General features: G+C 40.3%; 1 protein-coding gene across 9 annotated transcripts in view; it reads right to left on the bottom strand.

Annotated features, from left to right (window-relative positions):
• Positions 1-17,719, bottom strand: part of PTPRM (protein tyrosine phosphatase receptor type M) — an 835,052-nt gene that overhangs the window by 47,918 nt on the left and 769,415 nt on the right. For all 9 annotated transcript variants that reach the window (XM_073331568.2, XM_073331567.2, XM_073331560.2 and 6 more), the window contains one exon: positions 212-309. In XM_073331568.2, the coding sequence (XP_073187669.1) occupies positions 212-309 (98 nt within the window). The remainder of the gene's footprint in view (positions 1-211; positions 310-17,719) is intronic.

The raw sequence follows: 17,719 nt of genomic DNA, 5'->3' as shown, positions 1-17,719 counted from the left end.
TGCCTCTGTTGGCCAAATGTTATCAAATATTATCAAAGCCAAGCCTTCAAGCCATTTTAAAAATAATTAATGATACACCTTTTAGTAGAAGAAGTGGTAAATATTTTATGTGCTATAGTCTGTGTACAAGTATCTTGGGGGTCTGTTATTTAATATCCAAAAGTAAACATCTCAAAAGTCTTTCATCATTTTAAGTACAAAAATTACTTACCCTTCCTACTTCCACTAGATTTGTTACCATGACTATGCTGGCTGTGTTCTCATGCCACACCATTCTCCAGAAGTCATATATCGTCTCCTGCATTGGTCCTGAAATAATATATCAAAGGAAAGGTTATTTTCTGAAAGTCTTGGGATTGGAAATTTATCTCCAGGAAATTTTGAGAGACTGTTTTATCTGTACATATCAGTATTGTCATATTTTTCATTTAGGGTTGAATTTCTCTCACTATCCAGCCCACCAGTATTTAAGTTATTTTTTTCTCCCCCTGAAATAGTGCTGTAAGAGAAAGCTAGTTCTCCAACATTTAGATATTTATCACCATAATACCCAGAAGTGGCATTAGACAACTGGATAATATTACTCTTTCTGGTAACAATTTGATGATATTCTGGGGAAAGTATATATGAAATAAAATGAGCCTCAATGGACTATATTGACTTTTCAGGTTTCAAATATTTTTCTTAGTGTTCACTATCAAATAAGAAAAGGAGTACTTGTGGCACCTTAGAGACTAACCAATTTATTTGAGCATAAGCTTGTAGCTCATGAAAGCTTATGCTCAAATAAATTGGTTAGTCTCTAAGGTGCCACAAGTACTCCTTTTCTTTTTGCGAATACCGACTAACACGGCTGTTACTCTGAAAACTATCAAATTAGTCCAACACCTAAATTGTACTTTCTGAAGTGAAGCAGAAGTTACAGTTTTTTTGACCTGCAGTATATCATTTTTCAAATAGTGGGGGAAATGGTAAAGATCCCTGGCATGACATGACAACAGTCTACTCTGCAGAACTTATTCTGAGGAATAACCTTGAAAAATCAGTGTGCTGTAGAATTCAAAACCCTGCATTGCTCAGGTCTTGCAGCACCGTGCTAATAGTGGAGAGTCAATCCATTGTAGTATTGTAAATAGTAATGACAGAAATGTAAAAAGCTGGAACGCCCACGTCACTAATTTCATTTACTTCTACATCTTTTCTGTTACCCATGGTGTTCATCCCAACTTCTGGATCTGAAACCACTTCAATGCAAAGAGAATAAACAGTTATAAAATACTGTCAATTACTAAAAACCTCGCATCCACAGTGAATCATCTACTCTACTGAACCTCTATACTGCAGTAAGCAATTAGTTACTTATTCAGGAGAGTGCCATTAGTCTATTCATTAAGAGACAAATACACAAATTTATCCACTTTCCCTCTCCAAAAAAGAGAGACGTACATATTTGAAGCATTAATAAAGCCCTTGATTTATTTATTTAATTTTCAATTAAATTAAAGGGTTGTGTCCAGTTGATAAGTTTTGACAGTATGAAGCTTCTTTGGAAAGTGTTGTCATTCCTGCACTCAGAATTGGAACATATTTATAAAATAATAATAATTTTACAGCAATTGAAATACCACTTAATCACACCACAGTGGACTAGCTAGAGTGCAATGTTTTGCAAAGACAGTATCAAGTTAAAAACCACACTTCTCTGTATAATGTTTTTAAAACTTAATTTTCCATGTGACATTTAAAAGCACTATAATTATTTTCTTTAATACACAGAGATGATTTAAAAAAATGTTTCCTACTTCTCTGCACCTTGTCTGCTTTGTGCGTTTGACAGCACTTTGTGAATAGTCAGTTTCACTGTTTTCCCCAGGGCCAGTCAGTTTTCCCTTTACTTGGGAAGATGTTTCACATAACGTTACAGGAGAAAAAGGCATAAAATAATAGGAAAATGTGACTGTAAGAGCACCAGAAGTCTTGAGGCAGGTGTAGCACCTGAATCTATTTACTTCTACTTCAGGTTTTGAACTGTGCTAGATTCCAAACTCAAGTCCATTTTTTAATTTAAAATGCAGAACATTTGATACTTTTGATATATACTGTGTTCTCGAACATGACAAGTTGAAATTATTCCTCAGCATTTGGAATCCTGAAGCTGAATATCTCCCCTCATAAATATCCTCTTTATATTATTCAAGATTGATCTGTATTCCATTTTCTTATGTTCCATTGATAGTGTACATTATGGGTGAATTTTTGGTTTGTTTTATTTTTGTATTTTTATGCAATATAAGATTCAATATAGCCTTTTAGACAAAAAAAACAAAAACAAAACAAAAACATAATGTGACTGATCCCAGACTCCATTAAGTTGCTTTGTATTGCTGGAGGGGTGGAAAGTGACCTAGGAGCTTCTCTAATGGCACAACTAAGAATACCCAAGGGACCAGGGGCACCTCATAGCTGGCTGGTAACAGAGAGGGGGTTGGACTGGAGAGTGATGTGCTCTGCCAATCCCTACCGAGTGGAATGGCCCCCTAAGGAATTGTTTCAATGAGCGTAAATTAGAGCAGTCCTGTGGTTGCTGTAATATGTGTCATGGGCCAATTCAGTCTCTCCACTCCCAAGTTCAGGATTGGAGGAGGCATAAAAGTAACTCAGAGTAATTTTTGCCTCCCCCATTTCTGTCAGCTATGCCGAGCGTGAATTCAACACACTTGAGGACTGAGCCCAATGTCATTAGTGCCTATGACCTTAGTATAATTGAGGCCAGACAGCTTTTGGTTTATTTTCTCTGTTTACTAGAATTCTTGTTTATTTAGAAGATTTAATCCCCACTTCAAAGGAAAATGCAATGCAGTTTTAATTATAGAATCCTGCTAGGGTGCCTCCATAACACGAAGCGCATTGTGACATGAAACAAAACAAATCTAGCCCTAGTTCCAAATATCTTTAATTCATCAACTGTCCACGTGATTTTTTACCGTTCTTCCAAGGGATATAGCCAACATCTTAGCTGGGTGACTTGTAATTCATTGTTAGAGGCAAGGTCTAGTTGTCTGAGTACAGGAGAAGGGTCCAAGAATTCATGAGCTTTAATCCTGACCTGACACCAGCCAGTGGTGGCAGACCCAGGAGTTAAAAAGGACATAGGGGCTAGTGCTCCTACAATGATAATATTGTGGGGACTCATCCTCATGTAAATTTGTGCATCACTGAAGGAAGGTGGAGGCAAGAGCGGGACACAGAGGGTCTGGAGTGGTTCCTGCAGTGCCCAGAATTGGGCCAGGAACAGTGAGCAGGAAGCCAGAGGGGCTGGAATGGGCCCAGGAGCAGGTAGGAACTCCAGGAACTCTCCTTCCTAGTCTGGACTCAGCTCCACTCCCCCTAAGTCTCAGTACCTCCCCTCACTCCTCTTTCTGTCCCTCTGCCCTTTCACTCCCCTGCCCCTGACAGCAGCTGTCTCTGTGACTTCAGTGTGTCACTTAACCTTTCCATCTGTCAGCTCCTCATTTTTAAAATGGATATATACATTGCAGGGTCTGTCGAGGCTGCTATGTAAGTCCAGGATTCAAACTCAGGCTCAAGCCAAACCACCACTTCTGTCTACGCACAAACTGTGCTGACCCAGGGTCCCATGACCCCATGTCAGTGGAGGGTCTGAGCCTGAGCCAAGCTAAGACCCAAGGTTCAAGAGTATTGCTTTGCAGCGTAGACATAGCTTCTCTAGACTTGTCGTCTTGGAGTCTACCAAAAGTATTCTACAATTCCATGGGCTGATTTTCTTTGCTCTGTGAACAGGTAAGTTTGATGGACAGGTAAGTTTTCCCACACTGCACCATGACCAAAGGGCTAGAGTGGCCACATTTTGGGAGGCTCCTAGGAAGCCTGGGATATGGGGGTTGGACTTGGGCCTGCATAACGCACTATAGGTGCAGGCACCCCAGGGTTGGGATCCCCAGTTCACCAATTCCTCACCTGGGGTTACAAACGAGGGTAGATGCTCAAGCCCTAGGTTAACAAACCCAGGGTCTGCTAACTCAACTTCTACTAGGCGTGGGCTTACATTGCAGTGTAGACATGCCCTAAGGCATAATAACAATGGGGACTAGCTGGGAGAAGGTGAGAGGGAGTATCGGGCATGTTATAACAGATATTAGTTAGTACTGATCTCACCTGATCCCCGCTCTTGGCCTTCGCTCCCCAAGAAGGGATCACAATGGGAAGCTGTAATCGGTAGAGATAGCTGGAAATTTTCCACCAAAATGTTTTATCTGTGGGAAAATATAGTTTCTGGACATCCAAAATTTTTCAAAGGCAAATTTCAATTTTGTTGAAATTTTTCAATTTTTTGTTGGGAAAATGGGATCAAAATAGCTCGTTCTGGGTCAGGTTGACTCATATTGAAACACTTCAGCCTGTTGAACCTCGGGGCAAACCACTGCACATTGCACCATGAGAATCATGTGAGCCTGGTGCAGCCTTGGACACTTTGGCTGGCCTACAGAAGAGAATGCTATGTAAGGTTCCTGACCTACAAATTCCATGAAACCCCACACCGGCTCAATGTGGAATTGAGCCAAAATGAAACATTTCAATTCAGGAATGCTGAAACCTTTTGTTTTAAGTGCAAATGTCAAAATGAAATGTTTCAACATTTCCAAAACAATTTTTTCTGAAATTTCCATTCCATGAAAACATTTTTGATATTTCATTTTTGTGTGTGTCCCAAGTCAGGGCAAAAAACAGATGTCAGAATATCCAAATTTCCTACGGGACAGAAATTCCAATTTTCAACCAGCTCTAGCGGTAGGGGAGTAAATGGAAGCCCAGCATAGCAGCTGTCTATGCTGTTGTTGTAAGAGAATGGGATGCCTCAAGATCATGCAGTGGTTTACCTTCTCTCTGCACCTGGTAGGAGCTGTGGGGTTTGGAGTTACAGATCCTCTGTCTAAGTAACCAGTTTTCTTCCCCTTCTGTGAAGCCACCATCCCTGAGTAACCTAAGCTGTGACCCAGGAAGACACAGAGTATTTTTAGAATAGTTTTTCCCCTTCAACAGGATCATCTGTGGCAGAGGACCGTTGGGCCATAGTCTGGAAGGGTGGCTCATTGACAGTTCTGGGATATTTTGCAACTATTTGTTCTCGACTTGAATCTTTTTCTCAGTAACCAGAGTTTTCCTTGTGGGTTTCAAGACTTCTGTATTTCAGGTATTGAACTCACAAATCAAGCCAAGGAATAGATCCTAAGCACCAGTTACGTCTTGAAATTTTTTCATTTTCTGTTCTTAAGAAGGAGGGAAGTAAAGATCATAAAAGAAATGAGGCTGAAAAAAGTTTTCATGAGAACAAGAATGCTAATGACAACAACTATGGCTTCAGAATGAATTGAAGAGGATCAATCTTCCCTCCAAACGTAATTCATTGTCTATGTTTTCCTCATTCACGCTTCTTCTGATCTTAGTTTTAGCCTTACATTCTTCTTGCAAGAAATGTCTTCTTCTGCAATGTCAGGTGTGCTCTTCCCCATCTTGTCTGTCATAGTAAGAGGTGGGGGAGTGGAGTCAGCTTATTCTTATAAGTGTTTTCCTGTTACATCCATCCACCCAACCAGCCTCCAAACTTCTTTCAGATTCAGGACATTGCTGGGGCGAGGGGTAGGGTGGGACAGGGAGGGGGAGGAGGAAGGGAATACCTAGTTAAAAGTCTTTGAAAGTAATTCTTTCCTACCCTATTTTTCTTTCCTTCTTGACATTTTTCAAATTGTTTTCTGACACCTGAATAAATTATTACTCTGTCACTTGTCGCAAGACAGAACTGAAAAGCATTAGTGGCCAAGTAGGGGGGTAGAATTTATTGTCATCAAGAGCTGCACAATTTTATTTCAGAGACTCATGATGGGGGGGGGGGTTGGGGGGGTGTAAAGGAGGGGGAGAGAGAGAGAGAGAGAGATACTATCATTGTTATCAGCATCAAGTTTAGATGTTTGCACAATAGGCAATAAGGTTATTTGGCAGCAGTTGCCCCCTTGTGGTCTAAAAGGTCTGAATGGAAGGTACTATATTTCTATAACATTAAGCCTCTGGCACATTACATTAGCTACATAATACTGTAGTTGGTATCAAAGATCTCTAATGTGAAGAAAATCAGCAACTGAGCTCTTGCTTGACGCAACCAGAAGGTGCAAAGCAAAGGAAAGTAAGAATATAAACAAACATTTAAATGAAGTAGTGAAGAAAACTGAAAGATATAAGCAATTTTATGAAAAATTACCATTCTCTATATTACCAGTAGTAGCGACAGGCCCCGAAGTATAAACACATAATACGAGGTGAAAAAATCAAGGTGCTTTAAAAAAAAGTTTAAACCCTAGCAGCTGATTTACTGTACACAGAGACTTTCTACATTTTTCTTCTGTCCTGCTTGGTATTATATGATCCAATTCCTATACCTGATATTTTTCACTGAGTCAGGTGAACAGTTTAATAGATAAACTGACCTGGAATGTGAAATATTGAAGTTCAGAAAGAAATGGAAGCAAAAAGTAAATTGGTATCAAACTGTATGGATATAAAAAGCAAATGGAGCCAGTGGCCTCACAAGCTTTACATAAAGCCTACTTCTGAGACATGAATACAACTGCAGTGATTTGGGATTGTCAAGTTTTGTGTTTCTCGTAAAGAGTGCTCTAATAATGGAATATTTGCACCTGGAATTTAGTTCCCCACACATTTCACAGGATTTGGGTCTGGGATTTTGGTACAAAGAAAAGGGGCAGCTGTATTCTCTACTTTAAAAACAAAAGTTTCGAGCTGAACCAGAAATTTCCCCAACTTCTATTCATACTGGGGCTTGTAATTTCATATTAGTGGCTTTTCATTTTGTAGATAAGCAATTAAAAGATACAGTATAAATAATAAGAACATAGGAATGGCCATACTCGGGCACACCAATGCTTCCTCTAGCCCAGCACACTGTCTTCTGACGCTGGCTGATGGTCGGTGCCAGATGCTTCAGAGGGAGTGAACAGAAGAGGACAATTTATCTAGTGATCCATCCCATCGTCCAGTCCCAGTTTCTAGCAGTCAGCTGTTTAAGGACACCCAGAGCATGGATTGTATCACTAACCATCTTGGCTAAAAGCCACTGATTGATCCATCCTCCGTGAAATTATGTAATTATTTTTTGGCCTTCAAAACATCCTCTAGCAATGAGTTCCACAGGTTGACTTGCATTGTGTGAAGAAGTACTTCCTTATCTTTGTTTAAAACCTGCTGCCTACTAATTTAATTGGGTGACCTCTGGTTCGTGTGTTATGTGAAGGAGTAAATAACATTTCCTTATTCACTTGCTCCACACCATTCATGATTTTATAGACATCTATTATATCCCACCTCAGTCATCTCTTTTCCAAGATGAACAGTTCTAGTCTTTTTAATCTCTCCTTTCTGGAAGCTGTTCCATACCCCTAATCAATTTTTTGCCTTTCTCTGTACTTTTCCCAATTCAGATATATCTTTTTTTTTTTAAGATGGGATGACAAGAACTGCACACAGTATTCAAACTGTGAACATACCATAGATATATATAGTAGCATTATTATATTTTCTGTCTTATTATCTATCCCTTTCCTAATGATTCCTAACATTCTGTTAGCTTTTTCGACTGCTGCTACACACTGAGCAGATGTTTTCAGAGAACTATCCATGAGGACTCCAAGATCTTTTTTTTGAGTGGTAACAGTTAATTTAGACCCCATCAGTTTGTATGTATAGCTGGGAGTATGTTTTCCAATGTGCATTACTCTGCATTTATCAACACTGAATTTCATCTGCCATTTTGTTGCCCAGTCACCCAGGTTTGTGACTCTTCACAGTCTGCTTTGGACTTAACTATTTTGAATAATTTTGTATCATCTGCAAACTTTGCCACTTCAATGTTATCTTCTTTTTCCAGATTATTTATTAATTTGCTAAATAGTACTACTCCCACTACAGATCCTTGGGGCACCATTCTATTTCTCTCTCTCCATTTTGAAAACTGAACGTTTATTCCTAACGTTTGTTTCCTACCTCTTAAACAGTTACTAATTACCTTCCCTCTTACCCCATGATTCCTTACTCTGCTTAAGATACTTTGATGAAGGACCTTGTCAAAACCTTTCTGAAAGTCCAAGTTAAACAATAGCCATTGGATCACCCTTGTCCATATGTTATGTTTGTTGATACCCTCAAGGAATTCTAATAGACTGGAGAGGCATAATTTCTCTTTACAAAAGCTGTGTTGACTCTTCCCCAACATATCATGTTCATCTATGTGTATGATAATTTTGTTCTTTACTATAGTTTCAACCAATTTGCCTTGTACTAAAGTTAGGCTTCCCGGCCTGTAATTACCAGGATCGCCTCTGGAGCCTTTTTAAAAAAAATTGGCATTACATGAACTATCTGCCAGACATCTGGTACAGAGATTGATTTAAATGATAGGTTACACACCACAGTCAGTAGTTCTGCAATTTCTTATTTGAGTTCCTTCAGAACTCTTGGGTGAATACCATCTATCCTGGTGACCTACTCCTGTTTATTTATCAATTTGCTCCAAACCTTCCTCTACTGACACCTCAATCTGGCACAGTTCCTAAAATTTGTCACCTAACAAGAATGGCCTGGGTGTCGGAATCTCCCTCACAGCCTCTGCAATGAAGACCAATGCAAAGAATTCATTTAGCTTCTCTGCAATGGCCTTGTCTTCCTTGAGTGCTCCTTTAGCATCTCAATCATCCAGTGGCCCTGCTGATTGTTTGGCAGGCTTCCTGCTTCTGATGTTCTTAAAAAAATGCTGCTGTTAACTTCTATAACATTTGCCTCTAACACAACAGCAAGTTCACACCATAACATTTGGTGCCCAGGTTAACAGAATTAAATTACGGATATTAGTGCTGGAAGTGTGCTGAGATTAAGAAGATACCATTTAGCTCAGACAGCTCCCCAGGGGCAGAACATGGGACATCGTAGCTATTATCACATGTTGCTGGAGGCATTGGGCCTGACCGGGCAGAAGCCAGTAGGGAGACTCACAGCTCAGCAGGAGCACAAACTACACCTTTAAAAGAAATGCAATGAACCTACTCCCACCCAGTGCTGGCCTCTATGCGATACCAGGTACATAGGGCATGAGATGACTCACACCGTATCCTTGGCCCTTCTGCTTTGGGTGTGCAGCAATAGTGGCATTCCCTCTTTCACTTAAGGAAAACGGGCTGCAGCACTGTGGTTGCCTACTGCATGGACACACTAGAGAGTAACAGTCCCTTACACTATCATTAGCATCTAACACATGTGCATTCGGGCACTCACACTTTGGCCCTCTTTCTTTAAAGGTATGTGATCCCTGCTGGTAAATTCAATGTACTCTACAGTGTTTCTAATGAACAGTTCTGATTTCGAGACTCCATAGCAAAGATGAATATTTGCAAATGCTCTGACAAGGAAACAATGCCTATCAGAAATAGGAAAAGTACAGTCCAAGGTGTCTTGACAATTTAGTATAAAACCAACAAAAATAATTAGTGGTGCAACAAAATGACAGATTCAAAGTTGTATAATTAAAAATTCAGGAAAGTGTCTTTCCCTGATGCAATCTTAAAATGCAACATTCCAAGTGTTAATAGAATAATGTTCCACATTCCATATAGAATAAGGACAGTTCCACAGCATGAGGCTCCACTTGTATGCAAAACTACAGGATTACTAATGTTCTGCCAATCCATGATCTGACTGGATAATTATCCCATAAGTACTTTCTACATTTTCTCTGAACCATGCTGCAATTTTATATAGCAATTGGGATCGTAGTAAAACACCTTCTCAGAAAATATGTCAAAAACTGTGATTTAAAATAATAAGAGGAGTCCCAGAAGAGGGAAAGAGGGGGCTGGGAGGTGGGATAGACTAGAACTCGATGGCATAGCCAGTGGAAGTAACGTTTAAACCCATTTGTCTGAAGTTAAGATCTGTCATGAAAGGAAATGGGTTAGGTGATGGCTGAATGATGGGAAAGTTGCTACCAAAATAACTGGTTGTCAGCTCATGGGCCATCTGTCAAAATGCCTTTTTAGAGGGCTGATGAGTCTGAAGGGAAGATGGTGATGGACCAGTGAGCTTGCCTTGTTGTAGTCTTTGGCGCTTTCTTGGTGGCTCATAGGATCGTTAGTGGAACAATGGCTGTGGCGGTAGTTAGTATCTCTATTATTGTAGTCTCTAGAATTCTCTCCATGAAGATTGGGTATATATACCCAATCAGCAGAGGCTAGTGCGAGAATCTTTCAGTGAGGAGAGTGCCTCATCTGTCTTCTCACTGAAGAAGGCATTCCCTTCGAAGGGAAGGCTTTGCACTGTTGCTTGTATCTCTTTAGGGACCTCAGATGTTTGTAACCAGGAGCTTCCTCTCTAAATATTGGAGATTGAGGTTGGAATCTGTAGCATTCCAATTCCAAGACCCAGTGGTAAGGGTCCAATGTGCCCCAATGTGATTATGGTCAATAGGTAGGTTGACCGTATGATGAGTACCAGCGCTCCCTCAGTGGAGAATATGGGTCCTGGGTATGGGAGAGTCTCTATGAAGCCCTGGAAGTCCTATCAGGGCTAGGTTGTTGTGGTGAGTCCCTTGTTGGAACAGGTCCATCTCTTGATTCTCTTCTAAGAACTGTTCTCACTCAAATGGTGAAGTCGTTAGCGTCACCTGTGTGATGGTGGCACAATTGGAGTTGGGCCAGAGAGAGCATCCTGATATCATAGCTCTGCTGCAGATGTGGATTGGGAAGTGGTGGATGGATGACGTTTTGATGTATCATACTAACACTTGGTCTATCAGGATCAGGGACTCTGGAGCTGAGTAGATCATCAGATCCTCCAGAAGAGCATTCCTTGGTTTTACTGGTGTCTTCAGCAACTGGACCGATGGTGAAGCCATAGTGCCGGTGTAGAGAGCATGTGCTGATTACTATCTTTGCATTGCTCAGAGGAGTTTTGGAGAAGAAGAAGCTCCCAGTACCATCAGTGTCTGCCCGATTTCACCATGAGCGCCAGGTGAAACCCTGTGTAGGGCACGGAGCCTTGCTCAAACCTGAAGAAAGGGGAAAAGCCTCTCTCTTCTTTCAGGAACTATGAGCAGATTTCTCTGCTCTCAAGTACTTCTCCTTACCCTTGGTGGAGTTATTCAGCCTCGCGAGGTGTTCTGCCAGTGCCGATGGAGTACTGCTTGGAGGTCCTTGGCAATGACTTGGAGAATGGGAGAGCCCACAGATTCACTCTAGGTCCCAGGCTAGCTCTGAGGTATCGACACAGCTGGAACTCTTGAGCCTGCCTGGTGCGAGGGGGAAACAAACAGCAAATCCCACACTTAAATGGGATGTGTGCCTCCCCTAAACAGCAAAGGCAAGTGTCATGAGGGTCACTCATCGGAAAGACCTGGGGACAGGAAAGGCAAGGTTTGAAGCACAGAATCCTGAGCATAATGCTCTGGTGTCAGGGAGAGAAAGGAACCCGCCCCACACATAACTCTAACTAACTAATTAAACTAGACATAAGCAAACTATTTAAAAATTAAATATTTACGAATATTACAAGTATACAAGGCTATATTTACATGGGGACTGTTGTACCTTCCCTTCCTCACATAGTGGAGAATTTTTCAGTCTGAGATACCATTAAATTGTGATGGCCCATCCAGGTAGAACATGTACACACAATGGTTATCAACTTGCATACAGGGCAATCTTTCCAATCTGCTACAATTCTTTTAAGGATGTCAGCCCATCAGTGGATAAAGAAGAATTGGTTGATATAATTTGGACTTTCAAAGAGCTCACAAGAGTTTACTAAGAAGTCCCAAAGGGTGAAATTCCCTTCTGTGCTGAGGCCCAGCACAAGGCCGGTGCACCTCTTAAGTCCCACGTAAGCCCTCAAATAGGGCTGATGCTATCTGGTATAGTAATTCATATGGTCTTGTCCAACTGTACTTACACAGGATGTGGCAGAATTCGGCCTTAAGTAATGACTAAGAGTTAAAGTGCTACCTATTAATTGCTGAATTTGTGGAAGGCACACTTGGCTATTAATTATTTTTTGTTTCCAATACCATCCACAATGTGACTGTGCTGAATAAACAGGAAAAAAGACAGTCTCTGCCTCAGAGAGCTTTACACTAGAGAAATATCTTTTCAGGCCTCCCTTCCCCTGCAAAAGAACTACTTAAGAAACATATTTCCTTCTTCATGGATTCAATTTCTTTTCTAATATGTACTAGTTTGTGCTTTGTCAGTTAGGATTTTACCAGAACATCATAACATAAACCATAATCAAACAGATTTTCTCCAGATTCATTTACTTCTAGTTTGAAACTGGGCATTAAAATATGTTCTATCACAAATCAAATTCTCTCATAACTTTAACTGTATTTAGTCACCAGTTTCTTTTTTTGATATTTAAAAATGATATGCCGCTCCTATTTTACAATGTTAGAAAAAACAAACAGTAATACCACAATTCCACAGCAGTTGATCCAATTCAGATGAATTAACTAGGATTTATACTTTATTAATTTTAAGCTGAATTTTTCATGATTTGCACACCCTATATGGACTGTTAATAAGAAACAGATTTGACTAAATCTTGTTAACATGGTGTTTCAAGAAAACACTGAATGCAATTTTAACATCTAACGTAAATGCCCTGAACTGTGCAGCGAGATACTGTCTGGTGTACCCTCTGTGAAGAGAACTCCTTCTGACCAGCCCAAGATTACATGACAGCCAAGCACTGTGCAGAGTACTTTGCTGATTATCAGGCAGGAACCAAGCCCTACATACTACTAACCAGCTAGCCAGAACCCTTTGTTGGCTAATTGGCTTTGGCAATTAGACACAGGGTTAAATTTCCAGCCTAAGTAATCTAGGAGCTTAAGGCCCATTGACTTTCAATGAGACTAAGGCTCCCCAACTGCAACTCATTTGGACACGGAGCATGGCCCGGGCCAGTGCACTAGCTCCTTCTGTGTCAATACAGGGATTCTGTACTAGAGTTTACACAGAATTAGGGAAGTGGTTCTCTAAATCCTCTGCCTCTCCTCCCAACTCTGTGAGAACATGGAAGGATTTAGCCCATAATGTGCCTTCTACAATGTACTGAAGCTATGAGCTGTGGCACCAGTGGTTCATGGAATGTGTGCATCTGTCTTCACTTCACCCTAGAATGGGTCTTTAGCTTAACTAAATAGCTACTTTGAATTCCCTGGCAGTTTAGAATAGAAGTGACTGAAACAACATCTCCTGAAAAATTTATACAACAAATTTCACAATCCTTAAAAAAAATATTTACCCAATTCACGAAACTAGGTATATATATATGTATACATTTATACATAAATACATTATATATATATAAATAAAGCATAGATACATTTTTTCCTATATTTTGCCCACCTCTAATTTACAAACAGATGCAGGAATATCACAAATTTCTCTTCACTAATTATTTGTGTGTGTTTATATTGCAGTAGTCTAGAAGCTCCAGTTGGGGATTGGGACTCCACTGCATACAACTGTATACAACTTAAAGGAAGAAGAGTGTTCCTGCCCCACAGAGTTTACAATCTAAGCACATGACAGGAGGCAACAGAATTGGAGTGAACAGACTAGGTTTGGTATAATGTGTAGCAGTCACATGCCAACTCCCTAGCCATTTATGGCAATATCAGCCATCCCTGGCCCACATTAATATTTCCATCCAGTTCACACACAAGTCATAGCTGCACTTAGATATATTATTAAATCCAAGGCCAGCCTTTGCTTGTGCACTTTTGGCAGGTGCTATTTAAGACAACACCGCCTCTATTTGTTCTGTACCAACAAAATAAAATGGAAATGTCATATGATTTTCCAAAGAACAAACTGCTGTTCTCTGTAATATCTTTTGACTACTAAGAAACACTGTACTGTGGGAACATAGCAAAAGCCAATAATATCAGTGGTCTAGCTAATCCAGAGCTGCTGTCTCTGACAGTGGGCAATGTTGGATGCAGGTGAAGGCATAAAAGCTTTGTACATAATATACCTGGCCAGTTGTGCTGAATTAGACTACGAAAGGAAGTTTCCGGCTTCTGACCTTAGATGGTGATTGATTTCAGCCTTTGCAAATTTATCCTGGCTAGCATAACTGCAGAATCTCTACTTATTCATATAATAAATGTTCAGTCTTTTTTCGACTCTTACTAATCTATTTGTCTCAATTATAGTAATTCACAGAAGAAAAAGTATTGAGTTCTGGGTAATTACTGATCTTCCACATATTCCAAATGGTCAAGTCTGAGAACTAGAAGATTCTGAAAGACAAGGAATTTATTTTCTAAAGAAGATGTTGCACACAACATGTATGTAGTTTGAGAGTAAATTATCTGTTGGATTGGGGAATTAGTACCAGCATGTAATGGAGACGCATCGATATTAACAATGGATGTGAGCTTTTAGGTCATTTTGTCCCCTCTGACAGTGAGGGGTTCGTTGGGGAATGGACAATACAACTTCTTCTAAGAGTTTTCTTTTCTTTTGTTCTTTTTTGTTTTTGTTTTAACTTATTCAGCAGGTCGAACCAAGCATAAGCATTAGGGGATAATTATAAAATTACTTTTCTTTAACTCAGCAATATGATTTCATTCTGGCTATTTGTTTCTTATGTTTTTTCCAAAATTTTGTCCAAAAGAACACACTGTGAATGGATGTAGTCAAAATCTGTGTGTTATGTGTTCAGGTGGCTTGTTTCTTTAAACTCGTGCTGTTTAAATACGGGGAACCATTCTAATTGGATAGCCTGGATAGTACTGCATTATACAGAAAATACTAAATGAGCATACCTGCCCAGGAATGAGACTTAGTAGCTGCAGAGGGAATCTCTGCAAAGCCTACATCTCAACATGCAACTGCACAGAAGACATAATGCAGATGCATCAGGAAATACAACATTAATCCAATCAGCCTATTCAAAAGCAGTGTTTTGATGTCACCCGAAGTGCTATATCTGACTGTGGTTATCACAACTTGGGAAGAATGTAATTGCCATGGAAAGATGCAGAATTAAAAAAAAAAATGACGTTTCAGAGGCTTGGATTCAGGTTCAGAAAAACTGTTGTATTTGTTGTTGGAAAAGGAAATACATTTTGTTTTTGAACTCAATGAACTTTTGTTTTTCAGGAAATGAGGTGACCAAAGGCCTCCTCACATCAAGTGCCAGGCTTCCTCTAGACTGCTGAAGCCTGGCTAGAAACTAGGATTCAGAGGGGTCCTAGAGAACACAGTGGGGAAGCAGAAGTTTTGAGCTTATGATTTCTGCACAAGCTACCTTTCTCTACTCCTTTCTATGCCCTAACACATAATGACTGATAAGCACATTAGTAGTACTGCACCAAGAGTTTTCCGTCCCTTCCTTCATCAATCCCAAAATAGGGCAGCATTCTTTAGCCAGGAGGGGAACCAAATAATCAGACAGTTGTTTTTCATGAAACACACTCAGAAAATTCATGGATACATCTAGAGTAGTACAAATCCCTAAATTTCCACGCTGTACAATTCTTTCCTGGACAAAACTTTCAGCCAAAAAGAAATACTACAGGACATGTGCTAGTTCACTAGGGATTTGAGAGGCTTCTGAACCAAGAAGTACAGTCTGCCAATGATTTTGTTTTTTAAAGTTTATTTGGGCCTTGGCTCACAAGACCAACAACAAGCTCACTATCTAGGTTTCAGGAAGTCATAAAAGTAAATGATCTGCCTGCAAAAACTGCAAAAAGAAAATAGTCTCATTTTAAAATATTTTACTTCTCACAAAAATATTTTTCTAGTTTCTGTAACAGTGAATTTTTTTTTCCAGAGCCTTGAATCATCTCCCTTTGTGTAAATGATATGACAAAACAATCTCATTGCTTTCAGCTGAAAAGCTGCTTCCTCCTAGTCAACAGTTAGATCCTGTATATTTCTCTACACAATTCTGTCATGGAGTAAGTTCATATGTAAGAATCTTTCTTCAGTATTCTAGGTTGGCTTCACAACAGAAAAATAAAGGCAACATGATGTTGTTGAATCAGGGATCTATAAATATTGCCAGGATACTTGTACTCCTCCAATTCCTTATTGTTCTTCACAGGAGGGCCTGCTTTTGTTTTCAATATCACATGAGCCAAACACCAGCAATCAAATAGAAGAAACAGCATGTCTGAGACAGGAAACTCATCCCTCACAAATATATAATCAATTATTAATTTTTAGCACGTTTGTAGCTTGTTCATATCTTCAAATCACTTTTTAAAAGATTTTTTAAGTCTCCATGGTAGCTCTAAAAGGTGATCACAGAAGTATTATTATCCACATTTTACATGGGCTCTTGAAGCCTCTTGGACCCATATGCTTGGGGGCGCTAAAGTTTCTACCTCGGGATGGATTCCAGGGCTACTTTCCTCCCCCATGGTAACAATCCATTCTGACCACACATACTGAGCTGAGGAAAGGCACTGGTGGTTTCTGGACGCTGGTAGACTTAATTGTCAGCCTGGGGCAAACAATCAACCATGCCCAGTTCTGTTTGTAGCCTTTATCTCAGGGCTCTGTATATTTTTCAACACATAAACAAAAAGAAATGTAGAACAACAAGAAAAAGCAACAGTCCTGTTCTCAACTGAGTTCAAGGGGCCCTTTCGCCTCCAGTAGCTGAGTGAGCTTAGACTTTTCCAAGCTAGGTTGCCAACTCTGACTGAAGCTATTCCGGGAGATTTTTTCCCCCAACACTATGTAATGTAATTTTCTTTAGATATCCTATTAAAATCTCCTAGATTGCTTTCAATGACCACCAGGAGATCAATGCCAATCCAGGAGACTTCAGGCCAGTCCTGGAGGATTGGCAACCCTATTCCCAGCCAAGGAGGGTCCACAGGGCCTGGCTTTCCTCTTATAGCTTTCTGTTGCAGCCACAGGAAGGTGCACTTCCCATCCTCTCCTAGTCCCAGGCTGCCTTGTGGTGCTGGGGCCCCCATTTATATCCCTCAGCTGGGAATCGTCAGACTCAATCAATCACTAGATGCTGTTCAGCAGGGTCAGCTGGTTCCCAGAACTTGCCTGCTGGGCTTCTTTCCAGAATAGGGCTGGCTGCCCCCTGACTCTAAAGGGGCAGATCACCCTGTCACAGTCTCCTCACGGTTTGTCAGAGGTTCTACATTTAGGGCTTCTGCAACTGAGAAAAGAAGGGGGGAAGCATTTGATCCTTTAGAGCGTGTACAAAACAATCACACTAGATTATTAGCACAAGGACTAGACTATTCAGGAAACCATTAAAATACCAAAAGCTCTCACACTGTTATTACTGTTATCCCTGATTTTAAGTATAGAATGGGAAAAACTCTGCAACTCTCAGATACCACTGTCTGGTAACTGTTGACAAATGTTGACTTGTTAATGGCTACCACTGTTTACAATACACAGTAGGAGTTTCCCCTTTTCAGTGATATAAAGAGGAAGAGCTATACAGTACTGGAGTGCACAGTGTTTGGAGGGTCGGACTGCAGGCAGAGGGCTGCCTCCATGAGGATAATTCTGAGTCTCTGCTTTCAATCCTTAAGAGTCCTCAGCTGAAACCCCTTACAAATGTGGCACTTGTCCTTTTGGTGACTCTCACCAAG

This window comes from Lepidochelys kempii, chromosome 2 (assembly GCF_965140285.1).
Source record: "Lepidochelys kempii isolate rLepKem1 chromosome 2, rLepKem1.hap1, whole genome shotgun sequence".
Classification (NCBI taxonomy): domain Eukaryota; kingdom Metazoa; phylum Chordata; order Testudines; family Cheloniidae; genus Lepidochelys; species Lepidochelys kempii.
Note: the sequence above shows the minus strand (reverse complement) of the source record. Positions and strands in the feature narration are given on the sequence as shown.